The sequence below is a fragment of the Danio rerio genome, chromosome 5, assembly GCF_049306965.1.
Source record: "Danio rerio strain Tuebingen ecotype United States chromosome 5, GRCz12tu, whole genome shotgun sequence".
In the NCBI taxonomy this organism is placed as follows: Eukaryota; Metazoa; Chordata; class Actinopteri; order Cypriniformes; family Danionidae; genus Danio; species Danio rerio.
In genome coordinates this window covers 24,328,238-24,351,895 of record NC_133180.1, presented here as the reverse complement: position 1 = coordinate 24,351,895, position 23,658 = coordinate 24,328,238, and the positions used below count along the sequence as shown (strand labels likewise).

The 23,658-nt window shown below is 34.9% G+C and overlaps 1 protein-coding gene across 4 annotated transcripts in view; it reads left to right on the top strand.

Annotated features, from left to right (window-relative positions):
• Positions 1–23,658, top strand: part of tbc1d8b (TBC1 domain family member 8B) — a 33,797-nt gene that overhangs the window by 3,861 nt on the left and 6,278 nt on the right. Inside the window, exons 2-20 of one of the 4 annotated variants that reach the window (XM_009301353.5) lie at positions 1,210–1,320; positions 1,412–1,530; positions 4,203–4,425; positions 6,504–6,744; positions 6,824–7,031; positions 9,438–9,605; positions 9,730–9,831; positions 11,060–11,210; positions 11,768–11,982; positions 12,398–12,515; positions 14,562–14,847; positions 17,110–17,236; positions 17,630–17,728; positions 18,959–19,027; positions 20,076–20,316; positions 20,428–20,493; positions 22,392–22,472; positions 22,810–22,851; positions 23,044–23,141. In XM_009301353.5, coding sequence (XP_009299628.1) covers positions 1,210–1,320; positions 1,412–1,530; positions 4,203–4,425; positions 6,504–6,744; positions 6,824–7,031; positions 9,438–9,605; positions 9,730–9,831; positions 11,060–11,210; positions 11,768–11,982; positions 12,398–12,515; positions 14,562–14,847; positions 17,110–17,236; positions 17,630–17,728; positions 18,959–19,027; positions 20,076–20,316; positions 20,428–20,493; positions 22,392–22,472; positions 22,810–22,851; positions 23,044–23,141 — 2,765 coding nt within the window. 4 annotated transcript variants of the gene reach the window in all.

The following is a 23,658-nucleotide window of genomic DNA, read 5'->3' as shown; positions in this document are numbered from 1 at the left end:
CTGCATGTTTTTGGACTCTGGGGAAACCGGAGCACCTGGAAGAAAGTCACACGAACATGGGGAGAACATGCAAACTCCACAAAGAAATGCCAACTGACTCTGCCGGGGCTTGAATTGGTGACCTTCTTGCTGTGAGACGACAGCGCTACCCACCATGTCGCCCTTTTGTACACCATTTTGTAGGAAATATGTTTGACTCGAAACATCTACATACTAATGGCAAATCCGGAGAACTAATAATTACAAGACTCTTAATTTTGTCCAGGGCTGTATGCAACAATCTGCCACTTTTGATCAATTTAATTTGTCCATACTAAATTAAATTAATAATGATTTTATACTATATTAGCACCAATAGCCATGTGGTTAGTGGGTCAAGACAAATCACTACAGTGCTCTCAGTAACCCGAGTACCCATTACTCTTCACTGTGTTATCCCATTAAAATTAAAAATTAAATATGTTGTTGCAATTATTAATTTAATAATAGTTATTTTTCTGTCAAAAAAGTATATTTTCTGGCACCACGGTGGCGCAGTGAGTAGTATGATTGCCTCTTTGCAAGAAGGACACTGGTTCGAGCCCCAGCTGGGTGAGTTGACATTTCTGTGTGAAGTTTGCGTGTCTCCCCGTGTTGGCGTAGGTTTCCTCTGGGGGTTCCGGTTTCCCCCACAAGTCCAAAGACATGCGCTATAGGTGAATTGATTAAGCTAAATTGACCATAGTGTATGGGTGCGAATGAGTGTGCATGGTTGTTTTCCAGTGATGGGTTGGAGCTAGAAGGGCATCCGCTGCAAAGAACATATGCTGGATAAGTTGGCGGTTCATTCCACTGTGGCAACCACAGATTAATAAAGGGACTAAGCCAAAAAGAAAATGAATAAATGAAAGATAAAGTAATTTTTCTTGTAAAATGAACACTATAAAATTTTAAAGAATTGTCATAAAGCAGGGGTGTCAAACTCAATTCCTGGAGGGCCGAAGCCCTGCACAGTTTAGTTCCAACCCTGCTCTAACACACTTACCTGTAGGTTACAAACAAGCCTGAAGGACTCAATAAGTTTGATCAGGTGTGTTTGATTAGGGTTGGAACTAAACTGTGCAGAGCTGCGGCCCTTTTGGAACTGAGTTTGACACCTGTGTCAAAAAATGTTAATCTCATCGAGATATTTTTAAAATTTTATGTTTGTTGTTTTCCATGTTTTTTTAGGCTTGCTGGTCGGAACCTTGGACACAGTTCTTGACTCCACAGCCAAAGTGGCCCCGTTTCGCATTTTACACCAGACACCCGACTCTCAAGTGTACTGGACTATCGCCTGTGGTGAGAGAGCCGCTTCACATCTGTTCATGTGTATGTGAGGGCTCAGACTTCACATCATGATATAATGTACTGTATGTGTGTGTTTGTGTAGGAGCATCTTTAGAGGAGATCTCGCAACACTGGGACTGGCTGCAGCAGAACATTGTCAGAACTCTCTCTGTGTTCGACTCTGGCGAAGACATCACCAGTTTTGTTCAGGGAAAGATAAGGGTGAGATGGTTATTTTGCTCCCAAATACTTTTAAAGTCCTCCTGAAATCAAAATACATTTTTGAGGGAATATTTGTGTCAATATGTTCATCTTATGGCCATCTTCTTAATCGAGCATGCTTTAAAACAATAACTTCTAAGTTCACGTTTAGAAGATGGAAGCATTCAAAGCTTATAGCTGCTCATAGAAATTTACATTAGATGTCGCCTACCCTATGATTGTCTATTGGAAGGAATGCGTCAATAGAGCCGCCATTTTAGTACGGGGTAGCGCTCCTTTGAAATGAATGTGGGACCAAGGTGTAGTGGAGGATTGGCCATTCAGAGCCAGAGGTACATAATATATATATATATATATATATATATATATATATATATATATATATATATATATATATATATATATATATATATATATATATATGAGCAATTCCATGAAAATGTCAACCTTGCCATGAAAAGAAAAATGTTTTCACCAAAATAGCGAAACCGTTTCTACATTTTTTGCACAGGCAAGTGTTTTACAGTACTTTAAAAATACTTAAAAATGTCTCTGTCAATGTTTTCAAACTATTATATTTGATTTAACAAAGTCAAACAAATGGCAATTTCACATCCGTCACATCCATAACGAAAAAGTGTCACATCCATAACAAAGCTTTTCCCTCAAAAATGCAAAAATGTCAAAATAAAATAAAATCAATCAGTTTTGTTCTATAAAGAGCCAACTCTTATCCTTTTGTTGAGCATTATTTATTTGGGGTTGTGCAGTTTAATTCACTGAATTTCTACGAAATATGTTGTATGCTGTAAACTCGCAGACTTTTTTTGTCATATCCATAACGCTTGTTTATTTTCCTCATTTAAAGTATAAAAAGGTTCACAGATTTAATTTTTTTGATCCCATAACTCTGTGGTTAGTTGTTTTGGAAAATATAAACAGATGATTCAATATAATGTTAACGTATACTTTCTCTGCAAATTTTTTGTTTTGAATTTTTACTGCAAATGTCACATCCATAACGCTGGAATTAGCCATATATATATATATATATATATATATATATATATATATATATATATATATATATATATATATATATATATACGCACACAAGCACACACATATCTATGATCTGGAGTTTTCCCAGTGGTCAGTTTGTAAATATTTCTTTAAATTACAAAAATTCCAACGGAAGGAGCAATTCATTTGTGAATGAATCTCCCGTTATGAACGACTCGTTCACCTAGCTGACAATAATACAAGTTTCTAGCACCGCAGCATCTTGTTTGTCATTTTTCATGATGTTGTTTGCTTATTTTATTCAACAAAACTAGCATAAGCCTCATATTTAGTGCAAGTTGGTGCTACTTTGCCTTATGATGAGTGCACTAAGTGATTGTATTATCATCAATACTTGTACTTGCACAAAAATTCATAACATAAAAAAACATAAAAACGAAATCTTACCTACGAAATGTTCTGCCTTTATGCTTTGTTTTCTTTCTTTGTTCATAACTACCCCCGTACACTGCACAAAAGTCCAACATCTTTACATTGGTCTTGGTCTTGTGATGGCGCTACTGACGCATGCTCAGGGTCAGTATGCGATATCTAGTGTATATATCTATGATAGCTGCTCATTAAAAATCAAGTCAAGTTGAGCTTTACTGTCGTTCCACTACATGTGTGGGCAAACAGTGAAATGAAAATAGTAATCTAACTACTAACTATACATGTACATATACTATAAATACTGTTGACCTTATTCTGCAATTTATTCTGGTTTTTTTGCCAATATTTTAAAACTTCCGATTCAGTTTCCTATGGGAGAAATAACTAGGAATAATATAAACAGCAGAAATGATCAAAGAACTTGCTCAACGATCAAGTGTTCTCATTTCACAGTTTACAGCATCATTCAGCATAACAAAGCGATTTTAACGTCTAAATATCAATGAAATGAATGAGGCTGGAAGTCTCAAGACAAAAATGTTCTGCACCGGCTTGTATGTGAAGAATAAGGTCAGTACACATAACATAAGACAGATGATACAAGTAATTTAACATAATTGACACTCTTTAAGGACAAACAGATGACAATAAATGACATACAAGCACTGTCTTTAGGACCCGGAGTAGTCACTGTGACCGCAAAGACATCTTATATTATTACGCTATTATTATCATTGGAACCAATTTTTTTTTAATGACATCACCATGCACTTCAGCTTCTCATCAGATCTTTTAACCAATCAAATGCTCTCCAATATCTGAAGCATCCAGCCCTCTACAAGCTGCTGCTGAAATAAGTCGTCTTTATTCATAGTACATCATATGTGTGAGTCATTGCAGATTACAAAATGTTTCAGATCCATTTAGATTCTATGCTGTGTTTTAAAGTAGAGAAACGTTTAAATGTTTTCAATATTGCTTTTATAGACTGTGGCAGTCATGGCATCATTAGTTCGTTCACTCTGATTGCTTCGCTGTGATATAAATAAAATGCTGCTGGCTGTTTTTAAAAAGGGGGAGGGTCTGTTCTATGTCCCGCCCTGCATTCATGTTTCAGTTTAAATTTTGTAAAACCACTGAGCAAAGCTGCCCATTTTAGGGCACCTTTAAACATGTTTTACTTTATGTTTTGTTGGTATGTTGTGTTTTTTGTGTAGGGTCTGATAGCAGAGGAAGGCACATCTGCAGGTGATGAGGAGGATCCTGAGCGCTTCCGGGAGGCAGTGCTTCGCTTTGAACGCCTGTTTGGTTTGCCGCAGAGAGAAAAGCTTGTGACATATTTCTCATGCAGCTACTGGAGAGGACGGGTGCCGAACCAGGGCTGGATCTACCTCAGCACCAACTTCCTGTGTTTCTACTCCTATATGCTTGGAAATGAAGGTAGTAAACGTACTTGCATTCTAACATGTGTTGCTGCAAATTAAATAATGCGATTTTTAGCTGGTTGGGATGACAGTAACAGTTAATAAAATCATTGTTGGTATCAAAAAATAGAATTATATTGTGCTCACATATATTATAATCAGGGCTTGACATTAACTTTTTTGATAATCAGCCATTGTATCGAGTAGCTTTCCAATGTAACTAGACACTCGCCATTTTCACAATTTTGTTGTTGGAAAAATATATTTTATATGCATAACTTTGACTTTGGCGTGCTAAAAATTACAATTTTTTACATTTTGTGTTATGTCCACATGCCTCCTCGCTAATTTAACTTTTTTTTTTCACGTGACTTTTTAGGGCTCACTATGATTTTACCTATTTTTTTTCTGGCCACACCAAACAAATTTTTTCCCTGCCACAAATTTTAAATAATGTGTCAAAACTAGCTAAATATACCTGTATATACTGTACATAAACTTTTTATTCAACAAAAATGTTCTTAAAAAACAATTGACATTTAAAAAGATATATATTCTTATTTATCTAAAACTACACAGTTTGTGCAGGCTAAAGGTCCCAGATCACCAGTTAACTATACATTAATGGAGAGTTAATCTCCTATTAAAGCAATGTTAATGTAAAGGATGATAATTTACAAACAAACAAATGAACAAAACACATTTACAAAAATAACTGCAAGCAAAAGAAAGCAGATGAAAAACATTCTGTGTGAGAAAGTGAAAGGATGATCACGTGCACAGGGTTAACGTTAGACCTAGTAATTATCTGCTCAAAGAATGGTAAAAGCGAAAGCAACAACATCTGCTGCTTACAAAAACTCTGAAGATCTTTTGAAAGCAGCAGGACTGTGGGTGCAAGAGCAACGCTTTATTCAAAGTCTATTTCATAGGGAAACGATTGCACTATGGTGGTTTTGCACAAGAAACGGGAGCTTTTAAGCACTGGCGTGCATCACATCAGCGAGGATTGCCTGTAAAAAATATTTATCTGACAAGACAGCTCTGGCAATTTAAAAATAATTTTCAATCAGCCAAAGTAGCTAGTGGGGGTGTCTATTTAACCAGCCACAGGTGAAATCTACCCGCATTTGGCAGGTTGGCGGGTGTTAATGTCAAGCCCCTGATTATAATGCTTTTACCAGGTAGCTATTATGGGTGTAGCAGTACACAAAAGTTATGGTTTAGTACATACCGTAATTCCAATGGATTCTCATCTTTTTCTTTTTTTAAGCACAGATTTACTGAACAAATTGTGGCTGTGTTTTTAAATGAAATAAATAATAATTACAGTTTTTTGAGAATCTCAGATAAACTTTAAAACTATATTGCTTTTAAAAGCTGCCACATCTTTCAATTAACACCAGAACCCAATCCATTCAATTCCAGTTTCTTTTCAAATATAATCATTAATAACACTAAACTAAAGAAAATGGTATGCAAATATATAAATTGTACTAAAGGTTTTTTATTAGCATCTACATCTACTCCTGATTTTACAGTAAATAAAATAAAGTACACAGTGGCTTTTGTTACTTGTTTTCATGTCAGATTTATTTAAACAGACATAAAATAATTAAGAATATTTAGATATTTAGAGAAAAGCCTTCTTACACGCTGTGGGAACTAAGCAACCCTTCTACATTTATTTTGTTCTTTAAATGTTTTTTGTTTTTTGTGGCTGAAACACTGATTAATTACATGAAACATGAGATGGTCGACTCATTTATAATTATTTGGTACTGGAAAAATAGTAAAGATGCAGAGATAATCATGTTCACCCACCCTCTGATGCTATTTGACTTGTGTTTATACAGTGATCTATCAAATAACTCAAAAACATACATTTATTGATTGAATTTCCAAATATAATGAATATAATTAGTTTTTTTTCCTAACATAACTAAATGCAAAGTTGCTTGCAAACATATTCAAACATATTCAGATAGAATTAATTGTTACCAATTTCTCCTTGTGTGCTACAGTTGCTCTTTTTCATGTTACAGTTGCCATCACCCAGACTTTGACTTCTCTTTATTATATGTTTTTGCTTAGTGAAACTCGTGTATCCGTGGGATGAAGTGAGCCGTCTGGAACGCACGTCGAGTGTTTTATTGGCAGAGAGTATCCGTGTGCGAGTGCGTGGAGAAGATCATTTCTTCTCGATGCTTCTGAGGCTTCAGCAGACATATCTGATCATGCAGCAGCTGGCCGACTACGCCATTGTGCGCTTCTTCGATAAAGAAACATTTCATGCTGAACATCCACTAGCCAACCCCCTTCACATCACACAGAGGTGCTTTACTTTTATTCCACAAAATGTTAGCATTGTCTTCTATGCTGAACAACGTCTGACTCTGCTGTAATCTTTGCAGGGCTTTGGAAATACATGCACGGAATCAGTCTTTCCGGTCGTTTTTCCGGTTGCCGCAGGAGGAAAACCTTTGTGAAGTGTATGAGAGTTTCCTCTGGGTGCCGTTTAGTCACGTCAACACTCTTGGAAAAATCTGTGTCTCGGAAAACTATCTGTGCTTTGCAAGCCAAGATGGGTCTCAGTGCCATCTCATAATACCTCTATGGGAGGTGCGTATTCTGCTTGTATACTGTCTTGATGAAAACTTCTCTTAAGGAAAATGTGGTTAATCTACATACTTCAAATACAGTTTTTTAATGTTTCAATGTTTTTTAACACACTAAAAGATACTCAAACACTCATAGATTACTCAAAAATGACAATGGGATATATGCACAGACTTTCAAATTTAGTCAGCCAGCCCCAGGGCTTCCGGGGAATTGTCATCCCATACAAAATTGCCACATTTAACATCTGATTTCTTTAAAAAACAGCCATTTTCACTGCCTGGCAGGTATCAGAGCAAACAAGAAGCACTGAATTAAATTATATTTCTCCTCCCCATGCTTTTAAAACACGGAATTTAATTTTACCTCAGTATTTTCAATGGTTTCTGCACAAGCCTGTTGCTAATGACGGTGCCTATGTTTAAACAGTCTTTCATCTCTTTTTACGCTTTAACAACCAAATGAATGCTGTTAAGAGTTTAAGAGATTCAAGTGGGATGCTGTAACATTTAGGTGAGACAGGTGTAATGTGTGCGACAGATCAAGGTTGAGGCAATAAACAATTCTCTATTTAAGCTTTTTTACTCAATGGTTTGAACCATACTTAACAGTAATAAATGGAAAAGAGGAAATAAATCATTTACAGTTATTATCTTTAAACCAAAACAATGAGTGTAAGCCAAATCAAAGAAATTATCAAAACAAAACAGTCCTTAAACCTAAAGTTTGAACTAGGCAACAAAAAGAAATAATACAATAAAAACCAAGGACTTCAGTGTACACGACACCCTAACTAAACTAACTACAAAACCCAAAGATACACAGATGGCAAAACACTCAAACTAATCTAACAAAACATCCATCTAAACTAAAACAAACCGGATAAGACGGTCAAAGGTTTAGAATCGCACAACAACCATCACATTATGTTACTTTAAGCCAACTAAGTTCAACAAGCAAACTCGAATTACCACAGTAAACTGAGATAAATCACTAAACAGCCGAAGCATAGCACAAACAAATTGCGAGGAGCACAAATGGTACGCCGAGGCAGAGCACACACACTGGTCTGTCGGGGCTTTAAATCCTTGTGGCTCGTCCAGGGATTGGTGAAACTGACACCGTCATAATGATGATGGACAGAAGGTAAACCAATAAGAAACCTAAGGATTGAGTAAGGGCAGAGGAGGGTGAAAAAAAATACACAAAGAAAGAAAACTAGCATCAAACATAACAATGCTTGCGTCTATTTAACGGATTATACTTGAATTACATTACAATGACATTAACATCGATGCTGTAAAAGAAACCTTATGAAAATGGAAATAATCACATAAACCTCACACAGGAAGTGTTTATCATTGGCTGAAAAAACACTAGCTGTGCATACGTATAGGCCATTCTCACCACTCCACTGTGTTTGTGTCTGTCCTATGTCGGACACAAAAGAAGATATTTTAAAGAATGTTGGAAAACTGTCAGTCATTGACTGCTTTTTTTCCAACATTATTTAGCTTGGAGGTCATCAGAAGAAAGACATTTTTGAAAGTTTTGGAACAGAAGTGTGTGAGAAAATGTGTGAACTGCCCCTTTAAGAACACTTTGTAATGATGTCAAACCAAGTTTTACTTAAAGTGCATTTCTAATTTGTTTAGTGTGTGTGTGTGTGTGTGTGCGTGTGCGTTTTAAAGAAGTTTTGGTTGCATCTTGTTTTAAGGTGTCCTTGTTACAGTGTAACTGTTCATTTAACTACTACATAATAACAAGTAAGTACATGTACTTACTTAAAGTATATTTTAGTTTACTGTAAATTAGGCCTGCACAGTATATCGTCTTATCATCGATATCGCAATGTGCATCCGCAATAGTCACATCACAGGATCTCCAATGTTGAATTGGCATATTTTTGACCAGGGACTGCAGTTCAGAACATGGAGTCATTGGAGATTTTTATCATAATGGAGCAAAGGTTTATCTTTTGCATATGATTTTAAGGCCTGTGACTGTATGGTCTTATCAAGACAGTTTAAAGCATTCAGGTACAAGGAATTTAAAATTCAATTAAAAACATTTTATTTAATTATTTATACAATAAAGACTATGCAGTGCTATTTTACTTTTGATTTTTCAACTTGTGTACCTACATTGTAAACAAACAGATCTATTTGAGTCATTCTATTCATATCACAACATATATCACAGAAAAACAAAACATCACAATGTCAGAGTTTTCCAGTATCGTGTAGCCCTACTGTAATAGCTTGTCAAGTACATACGCCTATACATTTCAACTGTACTTCAAAGACAATTAAATGTGATTATGCAATTACAAACAAAATTGTTTATTGACCGACTAGAGGGTCAAAAATGTTTATTTGTTTAATGTATGGGATTACTGTTTACCTGCAGGTGTTCAGTGTGGAGCTGCCAGACCGCAGCAGTCGAGCTCTGACTGTGTGCCTTCGGGGCAAGAGAGCTTTGCGTTTCTCTGAGGTTCGAGATTTTGAGCGACTTGCTGCCACCATCCGCAGAAAGTGTGGGACATTGGGGAGCCCTCAGCACTGCATCACTAATCCGGTAATTCATTTAAACCCCAGCTTTAAAAAAACACACACTATGTGTTTTAATATAAAATTTTTATATTATTATTTAGTAAATAATATTATTTTGTAATAATTGGCTTTTTTTCTTTCTCTCTGAGGATGAGGAAGGTGTGATGGTGGGACAAAGTCAAGCTGTCAGCACTGAAGCTCTAATGAACGTCTTTCATCCACATGATGCAGAAAACCTTGACCCCAAAATGGTACCATTAACCTGAATTTGATATTGGTATAATAATAAAAAAAATGTTGAAGTAACTAAAGCAATGTACACTACTACTGAAAGAATTAGGATCAACATGATTGGTTTAAAAAACAATTGTTACAATTCTTTATTTTTATAGCGCAAATTTTTATTAAATTGTCAAAAACATTGTCAAACGGATAAGACAACCTGTTTACATTTGTAAAGTGAATAAAAATATAACATATATATATATATATATATATATATATATATATATATATATATATATATATATATATATATATATATATATGTGTAGTCAGAAATATTAGCCCTCTTTCAATTTATTTCTTCTTTTTTAAATATTTTACAAATGATGTTTAACAGAGCAAGGAAATTTTCACAGTATGTCTGATAATATTTTTTCTTCTGGAGAAAATCTTATTTGTTTTATTTCTGCTAGAATAAAAGCAGTTTTTGATGTTTTAAACACCATTTTAGGGACAAAATTATTAGCCCCTTTAAGCTATATTTCTTCTTGTCTACAGAACAAAGCATGTTTATACAATAACTTGCCTAATTACCCTAACCTGCCTAGTTAACCCAATTACCCTAGTTAAGCCTTTAAATGTCACTTTAAGCTGTATAAAAGTTTCTTGAAACATATCTAGACACAATATTATTTACTGTCATCATGGCAAAGATAAAATAAATCAGTTATTAGAAATGTGTGATTAAAACTAATATGTTTAGAAATTTGTTGAGAAAATTCTGCTCTCCGTTAAACAGAAATTAGGGGAAAAAAAACAAGTGGTCTAATTATTTGGTGGGGCTAATAATTCTGACTTCAGCTGTATGTATATACACACACACACACACACACACACACACACACACACACACACAAACACACACACACAAATATATATATATTTCAACTATGATGTTTTTTTTATTAGCTGTGATTAGGTTTTTTTAACTACTAACAAACAGCCAATATCTTATTAACAGGCAGGTTATAACCCACTGGTTATAAGATAAAGTGTAAACAAGAAAATATTACTTGAATTGAGCAAGGACACATTAAAATGACTAGAAGTTACAGTTAAGACATTTAGAATGTTACAAATCATTGCTATTGTCTATAAATGCTTCTTTTGAACCCATTCATGAACGTTTCATCAACGACTTTTATTAAGAAATGCATCTTGCCATTGCTGATATTGTATCATTGTGATTGGCAGCTGAAAGAGCGGATGAAGGAGCAGTCGTGGCAGATCCACTTTGCTGAATATGGGCGTGGAACTGGAATGTTTTGCACCAAAAAAACACGTGACCTCATTGTGCGAGGAGTTCCAGAGACTCTCAGAGGAGAACTGTGGATGCTCTTCTCAGGTGTGTGTTTATTGCTCTGGTTGTGTACGTGTGTGTGTGTGTGATATGTACAGTTGGACAAAATTAATAGCTTTCATTTGAAATTCTAATTATTTAAATATTTCCCAAGTTCTATTTTTTATACAGAATAGTTTAAATAAATAATTCTTGATAGCTAATTTCTATTGTCTTTGTCATGATGACAGTACATAAGATTTTTCTAGTTATTTTCCAAGACTCTAGTATTCAGCTTAAAGTGCGTTTTAAAGGCTTAACTAGGTTAGTTTAGCTAGGCGAGTTAGGTTAATTAGGCAAACAAGCCACTAAAAACTATTTATAGGGGCAACAAAATATAAATTTTAGCAGTTTTTATATTCTTTAAAATTATTTCTAAATATGAGCGAAACTAAAAGAAAGAGTAATTTCTCCAGGAAAAAAGAAAATACTGTGAGATGCTTGCTCTGTTTAGCAATCTTTGGTAAATATTTGAATTCAGCTTTCACAGAAGTGCTGATTATTTAGTCTTCAACTGTAGGTGTGAGCCTCGGTTCACAGATGTCTGTTGGTTTGTGTTATAGGTGCAGTACATGACATGATCTCTCACCCTGGGTATTACGGGCGGCTGCTGGAAGATTGTATGGGCAGCAGCTCACTCGCATGTGATGAGATTGAGAGAGATCTGCATCGCTCTCTCCCAGAACACCCAGCATTCCAGAGCGACACGGGAATATCAGCTCTGCGCCGGGTCCTCACTGCCTATGCTCACCGCAACCCCAAAATCGGCTACTGCCAGGTACAAACACACACACAATGAACTCTTTCTGATACTTTCAAATATGATATCATGATCAGAGATTCATGTTTGGGTTGATCTAGTGTTTATGGAATAACATTTCAGAATATTCTCTTAGGGCTGGGCAATTATTGTAAAGTAATCAAAATCGACATTTAAAACCTATGATTGCTCAAGTATTTCCAGTATTTCACTTATCATACTTAAGATGCATTCACTTAATATTAATTTCTGACACGGCTTACCATTATGCGATTCTTAACGCTATTTTATTTTGATTTCTCTACACCTTATTCACTGATTGTCCTGCTTCATTCTTATAATCTCAGATGTCAGATTTTGCGTATAACAGATATTGTATGGCTTTATATGATATATAATATGTCACTGTTTCTCTGTATGTGTGTGTGTGCAGGCGATGAATATCCTGACGTCAGTGTTGCTGCTGTATGCTAAAGAAGAGGAAGCCTTCTGGCTGCTGGTGGCCGTGTGTGAAAGGATGCTTCCGGATTACTTCAATCGCAGAATTATCGGTATGTGACGGCTGCCTATGCATTGCTCCTACCTGGGAGAGGAAAATAAATCATCCTAATAATCTCGCAACCTGTCATTATAACACACTTCCAACAGTGGTGTAATTAGACGCCCTTACAACTGAAGTGGATAATAATTAGGGAGCTCTGTTAAGCCACACACTGTAATTATCAAAATATTTTCATGTTAAACACTCTTTTAGGGTTAATATGGGGCATTCAATTCTGACTATTCAACATTAAGGTTATTTTTAAAAATGTATACTGAGATTGTGAGCTTGTTGTTTGTGTTCGGCTTTGTTATTTGCATTGTCCAAGATTACTTATTTAGCTGTGTGCAAGCTCGCAATATTGAGTATTTCTGTCACATTCTGAAATCAAATTCAAACTTTTTTTACTTCATGATATATTTAATATGTTATGTTATATTATGTGTGGGGTTTTTTTAGGGTTTATTAGGTTATATAATTCGGTATTTTTAACCTTGTGAAGTAAAATATTTTTGGTTATAGCTGCTAACCAATAGTCCATTTAAATTTGAAGTACTTGTACATTTAAAATGGCAGATAAAAAATACGTTTTTATTCCACTAAACTTCTAAACGTCGTTAAATTCACTGTTATATCAGATGGGTCACTGATTCACTGATTAGATGTGCTAGAAGCACAGCATGCTGAGGACATCTGCTGGTTACAGCCATGTACTGTAAATGCAACAAGAACTAAAAATAAATAGACAGTGATGTCAGTTAGGAACAGGGGTGCCAAAACTTTTTTGTATGAAGGGCTGAAAACCAAATTTCATTTAGAGCCATGGGCTGAAGGTGTTTATATCAAATTACGTTACATTAAAGTTAATAGGCAAATTTATTTTCCTAATTTATTTAATAATATTTCAAAATAAGTAAAAAAATGTTGCTTTAAATTTTATTAACAAATTCAGTATAACTTTTTAAGTCTTTACTTATTGCAATAAAAACAGACGATCGCATTTATAACTCATTGGAGTTCAATGCTAAATACACGGGTCAGAGGCAGAATCTGCCTTTTACTTGATTACTCACCAAAATCTCTCCATTGTTGGGTGGCATTATGTACAATTAAACAAAATCTGATTAATTTACAAAATTTAATTTCAGTTGGGAAACAACAAACATAGTGTTACATTAAATTTGAATTCACAATCAGCTAACCATCCCTTTCACTCTCCCTCAAATGGGATGTTGGGCCAAATCAAAGGTTATCATGGGCCAACTTTGGCCCCTGTGCCCTAGTTTGGACTTTCCTGGTTTAGAATAAACAGACTGTTATGAGCTGCTATGAACACAAATATAGCTGCTGTTATACTTGGATATCATTATTGTTCTTGGAGGAAGCTTCATATTTAAATCCACAGATTGTTACTCTTGTGGTTAATGGGCAAAATTGCATGGATTCTTGCAAAAAAAAAAAAAAATTTGTCCCTTTTTTTATTTCTTTTTTATGATAAAACAATAAAAAACACATTTCCTGTATGTGGTTATTGTTTTGCAACACAACAGCCTCACAATGAGTGAAAATCAAAAGAAAGAACAAGGTATTTATTGCATATAGATTGAATATAATTGAATATTGTTTCCTATTGGATGAGATATTGGAAATATCTTTTTGCAAAACCTTAAATTAGAAGTAGTGAACAAATAATATATATGTCAAGCCTGAAATTACCCTCTGAGGTATGAATAATTTTCTCTTGGCTGTTTATTATATATGTATGTTTAATGACTACATATCTTTTTCATGCAACAGTAGATGCAATGATAATAAAAACACAGAAGAACATAGGCTAATTATTTTCAGCAAAGTCCCTGAATATTTTGAGAAGAATTTTTTTTAGTAGCATACAGTACTAATTTTTATTTTTTAGTTCATAAATGTAATTAAAAACGTGCAGAAATGCAGGAGTGCAATCTCTTATGATCTGACCATCTCTTGCATGATCTGATTTTTGCTGGGGCAGTTTGCAGAATCTGTCAGCTTCAGTCAAATCTCGGTGTATGTTTTGCAGGTGCTCTGGTGGACCAGGCTGTGTTCGAGGAGCTGATCCGTGAACATCTCACCCAGCTGACTGAACACATGACAGACCTGTCCTTCTTCTCGTCAGTGTCTTTATCGTGGTTTCTGACGCTCTTCATCAGTGTACTGCCAATAGAGAGCGCTGTGAACGTGGTCGACTGTTTCTTCTACGATGGAATCAAAGCCATCCTGCAGCTGGGCCTCGCTGTCCTCGACTACAACATGGACAATCTGCTCTGCTGCAATGATGACGCAGAAGCCGTCACTGTCCTTAACAGGTAAAGAATAGTGTAATTTTAAAACGTGTGCATCCTTATGGACATCAATATCTGTATCTGTATCGGCATAACTTTCTGACAGTTGTATTTTTATTGAAATTTCAATATGTCAGCGTTAAATTATATGCACAAAATAGTTACTCTCAAGATCTTCAGGACAAAAATATCTACACTGAAACCCGTTAAAGCGGCACAAGTTCAGCAAAAACCCATTTGTAAGTAAAAAGACATTCTTTGTTAACAGGCTTAAGCATTTTGCCAATTTGCCTGACCTGTGGTGCAGATAATCACTTTGGTCCTGTTTTCTGCATGGAGCACTGCAGGCCAAATTGATTAAAATTAAGTTACTACTGTATAATTGTTATTAGTGTATTGTTGTGGTCCTGCTAATAGCCTTAATATTGTGCTAAAGCTTTAAATTCATAAAAATAATTCAAATAAAATTTTAAATAGACTTTGATAAATGTTTTATTGGTTTTAAAAGCAGTTGCATGTAAATTAAATACTTAAAATGATTACATATTTGGTAGTTATCATCAGGATGGTAGCTGGGAACAAATATGTAAGTGAGAGTATAAAATGTTACATGGGTGGTCCAGAGTGTATTTTTAAACCTTGGTTGTGTTTATAAGACGCAATGTGTGCTCATGCTTCATTTGTAGAAAATTGTACTTTGATTACATTCAGCTACTCAGCTAACAGGAAAACAACTGTAATATTTCCTAGTTTTTTCGGAAAGGCCCTGATTGGTCAGCTAACATAATGTTTTTTTCAGTTTGAGCCTGATTCAGTCAGAAAATGAAAAGGACACAGCTGAACCTCACGCCTGCTCTCTTAAATAAAATCTGACAAGTGTCTGTCACATATATTATGGTTATAACGTTCACATATGTTGTGCGAGTTTATTGTTCAAGATGTAGAACGCAGGGAAAGCGTCTGCATACAGAGACACTGCAGCTCTGCTGAAGATTGTGGGTGTTTACAGCTGTTTGATGGATAAATATAAAGCTGTAGCTAAACTGTTAACTATGCCAAACAGCATTTCCCGTTGTTTACATCGTTGTTTACATCCTCGCTATAACATACCAGTAAGGCTAGAAACTGTGCATATAATAGATAAATTTTAACAAATAAACATACTTACAGGTTGTGGCTCACAATCCACAGCTTCGTCTATTATGGTTGGAGCTGCTCCTCCTTTGAGGAGTTTTTTGCTGAATTCATATGGAATAAAATCACTGTCATAAATATTTTTGTGCGTAAATAAAATTCACTCATCTGTAATTATAAAACCGTAAAAGAAAGCTGAACGTACTCGTAATTTTACAAGGGTACAATTTCAAAATCTGCAATTAGAACAGACACAGATACGACATTGATATGGCCATTGAAAAGGTATCCTCTTTGTCTGTTTGTATACGACTTTATGGTGGGTGTGCTTTACAAACACGAAATAGAGTTTCACCACGGACACGAAGACCTGATTATGGGTACGTATCAAAAAGTGACACTCCACTGTCAAAATTACAACAGGCATTATTGAAGATAAAATTATGAGTACGTTCCATTTTCCTTTTTATGTTTTTATAATTACAGATACATGAATTTTATTTACGCACAAAATATGGATGAAAGTGATTTTATTCCATAAATCCATGGCCCTTCGCTGCGCGGGTTGTGTGCGCATGATGAATGCAAGTAACCTGAAGCTTTTGTGATCTCACTAGCCTGGATGTATTTTTTTTGTAGTCCACAAACTTCGTTTGCTGTAGGCTTTGCTAAGTTAACTCTGTGAAAGCCAATATCTTCCTTTGAATTGAACTCTGAGCGCATTACATTCAGAGATGGTGATTCATGTTCACACAGCTACATTACACATCAACTAAAGTTTCATATATGATATTGTAGTGGACCACCCCATTAAAATATTATACTTTAATCATTATTGTTTTGGTCCTGTAGAGACCTATATATTTTTAACTGGCAGGCAAGAGTTAAAAAGGCCAAGTGTTCAAGTCAAGCTAGTGAGTTTTGTTCAGTGTAAGAAGTCTTTTAAAATTATATATTTTAAAAAGTCACCTATATGTTTGCTGTTATTAATATGTGGATCTTTTGTCCATGCTCTTTAATTTATTAATTCGGAAAAGATTGAGATGACCAAACTTGCAGTGTCTTTGAAATACATGCTGTTGTTTTATTGTAAAGTGGTTTTTTTTTTATTTCTCAACATGACGTGTGTTTATATTTGATTTTGTCCTTCAGGTTTTTTGACAGTGTCACAAATAAAGACAGTCCCTTGCCAGCAACTGTTCAGCAGGCGTCTGCAACAGCCAATGACAAATCGATACAAAAGGTTGACATCAGCGACCTCATCAAAGAAGCATATGAGGTAAAGCTGCACACTTCAATACACGACAGTGAACATTCAAATCTCAGATCAGATCGAAGTCATTAGCCTTGTTTGCTTTTGTTCAAGAACTTGCCATCAAGAGCCACATTTTTATGATTATTAAGGCATAGAGTTTTATTTTTGAAGCGTTTATCTTTCTGTTTGATGTTAGAATAACTTTGCTAATGCTTAGTCAATTATGCTGTTGGTGACAGATTTTATAGCTAGGTGTTGTGCAATAAAAAAAAAAGGTGTCAGTTTTATGAGCGCCTGAGAATTTCACACTTTCAGACTGGTCCGTTACATGTAATGATGGAAACCCCACAGGAGGTCAGAGATCAGGCAACCTAAAGCCCAACAGTTGCTCAGACTAATGAAGCATCTTTGTTTCAGAAATATGGAGACATTCGAACAGAGGAAGTGGAAAACATGCGAAAGAGGAACAAGCTTTACGTCATTCAAACACTTGAAGATACAACAAAACAAAATGTAGTGAGTACAGTGAGGCATTATTCCATTCCTACATAGTAACTAATATAATTGCTTTATAATTTTGAAGAATTCAAGTCAACTCAAATGTTTTATTAGAAAAATACACTCTGAGACGTTTGCAATGAGGAAAAAAGAGCAGCATTTAAAATGCATATGATTTAAAATCAAAGTGATAGAGTGAAGTGTTCTCAAATGTCATTTTGTGCTATGTATAAACCATTACAATGTCATCATTCACTTTATTTTTAAGATTTGGTTATTAATAGTACTGGGCAAGAATGAAGCTTGATGAATCGCATCCTAAATAGAATTTAGTTTTGACATTATATATGTGTGTGTACTGAGTATATTTATTAATTCAATTCAATTCATCATTATTTCTATGGCGCTTTTACAAAGTAGATTGCGTCAAAGCAGCTGAACATAAAAGTTCTAGTAAATTGAAACTGTGTCAGTCCAGTTTTCAGAATTGAAGTTCAGTTTAGATCAGTGTGTATAATTTTCGCTGCTGCAAGTCCAAACACTGAAGATCAAATCCATCGATGCTTCACAAGTTTCAAATCAAGCAAGCCAGTGGCGACAATGGCAAGGAACAAACCTCACCAATTTACAAAAGTATTATTATTATTATTATTATATATATATATATATATATATATATAAACACACACATGCATATATTTGAGAAAATGTTTATTAAAATTCAGATATAAAGTATATGTGCATATGATACAAATAATTTATAAATTGAAATATCAATGTTACTAAATTGTATAATTTTTATCATTTTTAATAATTTTTTTTATATCACATATACATAATAAGTATACATAATACGCCATGATATATTATGTCAAACAAACAAAAAACTAAACAAACTTTTATTTTGGATGCGATTAATCTTTGTCCATCACTAGTTTTGTAACCAGAATTGCAATAGATTTTTGAAACAGTAACGACATTTATAATGTTACAAAAGGTTTTTTCTATTTCAAGTTCAACTTTGTATTTTACATTCAATGCTGTTCTGTTGCCTCTATAGTTTCAGAAGGGTCATGTGGCATTAAAGACTGGAGTAATTACTGCTAAATATTCAAATTTTATCAAAGTAATCTCATTAAGTCATAGTATGATATGCAAAAATCTTCCTTTGCACATTTTTGGCACAGAGTTGCAGTTATGCTTGTTGACCAGGGTAAACATATTAATTGTGTGTCATTTTTGCTGCAGTTGCGTGTGGTTGCTCAGGATGTGAAGTTCAGTGCTTCTCAGCTGGACGAGCTTTACTTGCTTTTTAAGGTGAGTTGTGTACACATTCATGCTTTTTTAGTACCTAAAGGCCTCAAAACACTAAACACTTTTAAAGGCCTTGATATACTCACAACAAACTGCTCTTCATTCAGGTGTAAAAAGGTTTGAAATACCTGAGCAGTGTTTTACCATTTTCAAACATCCCAGTAATGCCCATACTGCTGAGTATGGCATCAAATAAAATTCACATCACATTTATTTTTAACCCCTTAGCGTTCCAACATTCCGGCCATGATACGCTGAGCCACTAGTTACAGGAATCCGGGAACACTAAACTGTTAAAGAACTTTATACATGCATAACATGGTTTATTTTTAACCTAACAGTATTGAGCATGAAAAACAGTGTCAGTTTTGCTTGCAATATGACATACACTTCACTTTCCACTAGGTTTTCAGTTTTTATTTTCCTCATGGATATCTGACCTTGATGGACTGAACAAAAGAAAGTACCTGGAAAAGGTTTCCAATCAAAGAAGGCGGAGCCACAAAGCCACACCCACTCATTTTGTAATCACAACAAACTATGTTAGTTTTGTTAGTTACACTGGTTGTTTTAATTCATTCATTAGTCCCTTTATTCATCAGGGGTCGCCACAGTGAAATGAACCGCCTACTTATTCATCATATGTTTTACACAGCGGATGCCCTTCCAGCCACAACCCTAGACATCATACACTGAAAACACCCATACACTCTCATAGTCACACACATACACTACGGCCAATTTAGTCTATTCAATTTACCTATAGCGCATGTCATTGGACTGTGAGGGAAACTTGGAGCACCCGGAGAAAATCCACTCCAACACGGGGAGAATATACCAACTGGGGCTCAAACCAGCGACCTTCTTTCTTGGATGCGATTGTGCTTCCCACTGCGCCATCGTGCCAACAAGTTAAAATTGGCAGATATTTTAGTTTATTTTTTTACACCGATATACCGCTATGTCATTCTTTCAGGGTTGTAACTGTGCATTTGCGATGTTTTGAGGCTTTTTGTACCTTAATTACAGTTTGTGTGCGTGTGTGTTACAGAGGCAGCATTTTGTGTGCTGTTACTGGTCAGTGTGTAGTCCTGCCCTGCAGAACCATGACCCCAGCCTGCCATATCTGGACCAGTATCAGCTGGACCAGTCCCAGTTTAGCAGCCTGTTTAACCTCTTGCAGCCGTGGACCACACACACACACTCGCGCTCTCTGGCACGTTCAGCCTTCCATCTTCTGGATGAGAATGGAGATGGACTTGTGAACTTTAAGGAATTCATCTGTGGCCTGGGTAAGAGGAGCCTAACTAACTCTGAACAACCTTTGACCTTTCACCCCTGTACAGCTTCCTTTGCAACCTGACAGATTCCTTCAAGAGAATATGTATGTGTGTTTATTGCAGACATATTATACAACAGATCATTCACAGAAAAACTGAAACTTCTCTTCAAACTGCACCTTCAACCAGGTAAATAAGTTTTCTGGTGTCTGTCTCTGTTCTGTAATGGACGTTTAACTCTTTAGCAGGCAAAGTTTTAAAAGCTTTACAATAGAACCTAATTTTCAAATGACCAATTAGTATTTTAATGAGGGCCCTATAAAGGGTTCATCTTTGGCCCTAGGTTATGTTTATGCATGTAGATGCATAACTTTATTCATTTCTGCATATCTGTCTTCTTTGCAAATTTATGGACTACCTTATGTATCTTATGTCTCAGTGACCCTGAATTATCAATGTATATGACCAATGTGTAACCCTTTATTCTCTCTATCTAACACTTTATCTTTTAATGATTATATATTATTTTATTGTTATGTTTGCATAATGTTGAATTCTTTGAAAAGCTGCTTTATTAAGTAATGTTTACTATTATTATTATTATTACATTTAATCCCTTAACAGGAATAGATAATCAATACAAGGTATAATCTAAACCTTACTAACCTCTCTGTAACCTTGTCAAATCTGCATACATAAATTCTACATCCAGTCTTTATTTGTAATCATTTAGTAACTTGAATAAAATAAAACAAAACCTAGGCCTTACATTGAGACCTTAGTGAAAGGAGGTTTTTTTTTTACATTTTGATTTGTTTAGAGCTAGCTTTGCTTCTTTTATTTCATAATTATATTGTAATGTGATTAATAATGTGATTTATTATTACTAATACATCATCTTTGACCTGGTGCAACTTAATTTACATAAAAAATGACTAATTATTATTGCAATTAGAATTATTAGCACTGTTAATGGAGATACGATTTTTTTCAACACATTTTGAGTATGAGAGTTTTAATATCTAAATTATTTTGTTTTTGCAGTGATAACAGCCCTATTTTACTAGGTATTTTAAATAAGATACTAGTATTCAGCTTAAAGTGTGATTTAAAGGCTTAATTAGGTTAACTAGGCAAGATTTGTAAATTAGCCAAATCATCGGACAAAAGTGGTTTGTTCTGTAGCAAATTGAAAATTTCATAAGGGGGGCTAATAATATTGAACTTAGCAGCATTTGCTTTTTTTATTCCAGCCAAACTAAAGAAATAAGTATTTCTCCAGAAGAAGAATATTATAAAAAAATAACTGTAAAAAAAAAAAAAAAAAAAGTCAAAGAAATTTTTGAAAAATAATAAAAATTTCACAGGAGGGCTAATCATTTTCTTTTTAACCTTATGTTGCATATTTAGCTTGAATGAGTATTTTCAGGAGAACTTAAAGTAGATTTAGTACAGTTACAGTAACTGTGGGATTTAACGTTTGGCTGTCATGTTAGCAATGGGATAGCATAATATGGGCCAGTATCTTTTGGATAACTCTACAGGCTCTGTTACTACTAAGATACAAGCGCTATATTTAAATCCCTTTCATGGTGAAACGTTCATGGGACATGTAGCAGCTTGCCTTCCAAAACGATTGGCATTTTTAAGTGCTGATTTGTCCCTAACCTATGACATATCATAAAAATGAATGAAAGTAGACAAATGTATGTTTTTGCATATACAGTTGAAGTCAGAATTATTAGCCTTAACTAGGTTAATTAGGTTAACTAGGCAGGTTAGGGTAATTAGGCAAGTTATTGTATAATGATGATTTGTTCTGTAGACTATTACAAAAAATATTGCTTAAAGAGGCTAATAATTTTGACCTTAAAAGTTTTTTTTTTTTTAACTGCTTTTGTTCTAGCTGAAATATAACAAATAAAACTTTCTCCAGAAGAAAAAATATTATCAGACATACTGTGGAAATTTCCTTGCTCAGTTAAACATCATTTGGGAAATATAAAAAATAATAACAGTAAAATTCAAAGGGGGGCTAATAATTTTGACTTCAACTGTATATATGCATATTTTATGTGTTTCTTCAGGGAACCAGGAGTGTAAGATTTTACCGTCGTCTAGATTTTTTCCTCCGGGTGAAGATCACTCTTTCTCCACTCGTCTTTCTGGTCAGCTTTCACTACTTTCATTGCTCTTTTCCTTTCACTCTTTCTCTTTTTCTTCTGGGTGTGTTATAACATCAGTGATCAATTTTGTGTGCTCGTACTGTATGTGTGGTTATTTGCTTTTGTGTTGTGCACAACATTTATTTATCTGCACTTTAGAGAGACTTTGTGTCACCTGACATTTAAAGTCATAACTTTAGGGAATAGACGCATACCACATTTTGGTGTTTTAACAAAAAGCAGATGCTCAAACCCTATACTACCATATGTGCATGTATCTCTGTTCATGCATGAGTGTCTGTGTTTGTGGCTGTACATTTTCTCCTTTTTTTTAATGTAGACTCTGCAGAGGACGGAGTGATCAGAAAATGTCCAGAGAGAGGTGAAGTATTCATCTGTGTGCTCTAATCGTGTTATCTACATCATATCAAGCACAAACGATCATGATTTGTTTTATTATTGGTTAAACACATTGATCTGATGTGAAATTATGAGATGGAAGAAATCGATTGCAGTACTTGATTATTTGGCGTGCTTCACCAATCAGAATCAAGTATTGTGTCTTTCCCCTTAGGCCGTGCCAAAGTAGATCTGCAGGAGTATCTGAAACAGTGGCAGGAGGACTTACAGCGGAGAGAGGAGAATATTAAAGATCTGCCCAGAATTAATCAGGTACTCACTAAAGATGTGGTGGAAATTACACTTTCATCAATCTGAAATGCGTTTGTGCAGTTGCTCAAATAAGCTGGTGTTTAATGGTATTGACTCTTTTCACAAGACTGTTATGACGCGTTTACCAGTCATCAAAAAAGTAAAAGTTTTTAATATTTTGATAAAAAAAAAACTTATGAACATTTATTTGCATTTATATAGTTTAATATCATCTTTGAGTCAAATTGCAAAAAACTGATCACTGCTTATGTGAGATGTTTCTAATAGAGTGTCTATGGAGCAGGACGGTAATTTGATGTTATTCTCTCCTCTGGCTGCCGTCATGATTCATTCATTGATTTTCTTGTCGGCTTAGTCCCTTTATTAATCTGGGGCCAACTATCTATCGCCAACTTATCCAACAAGTTTTTACCCAGAGGATGCCCATCTCTGGGAAACATACACTTACACATTCACACACACACACACACACACACACACACACACACACACACACACACACACACACACACACACA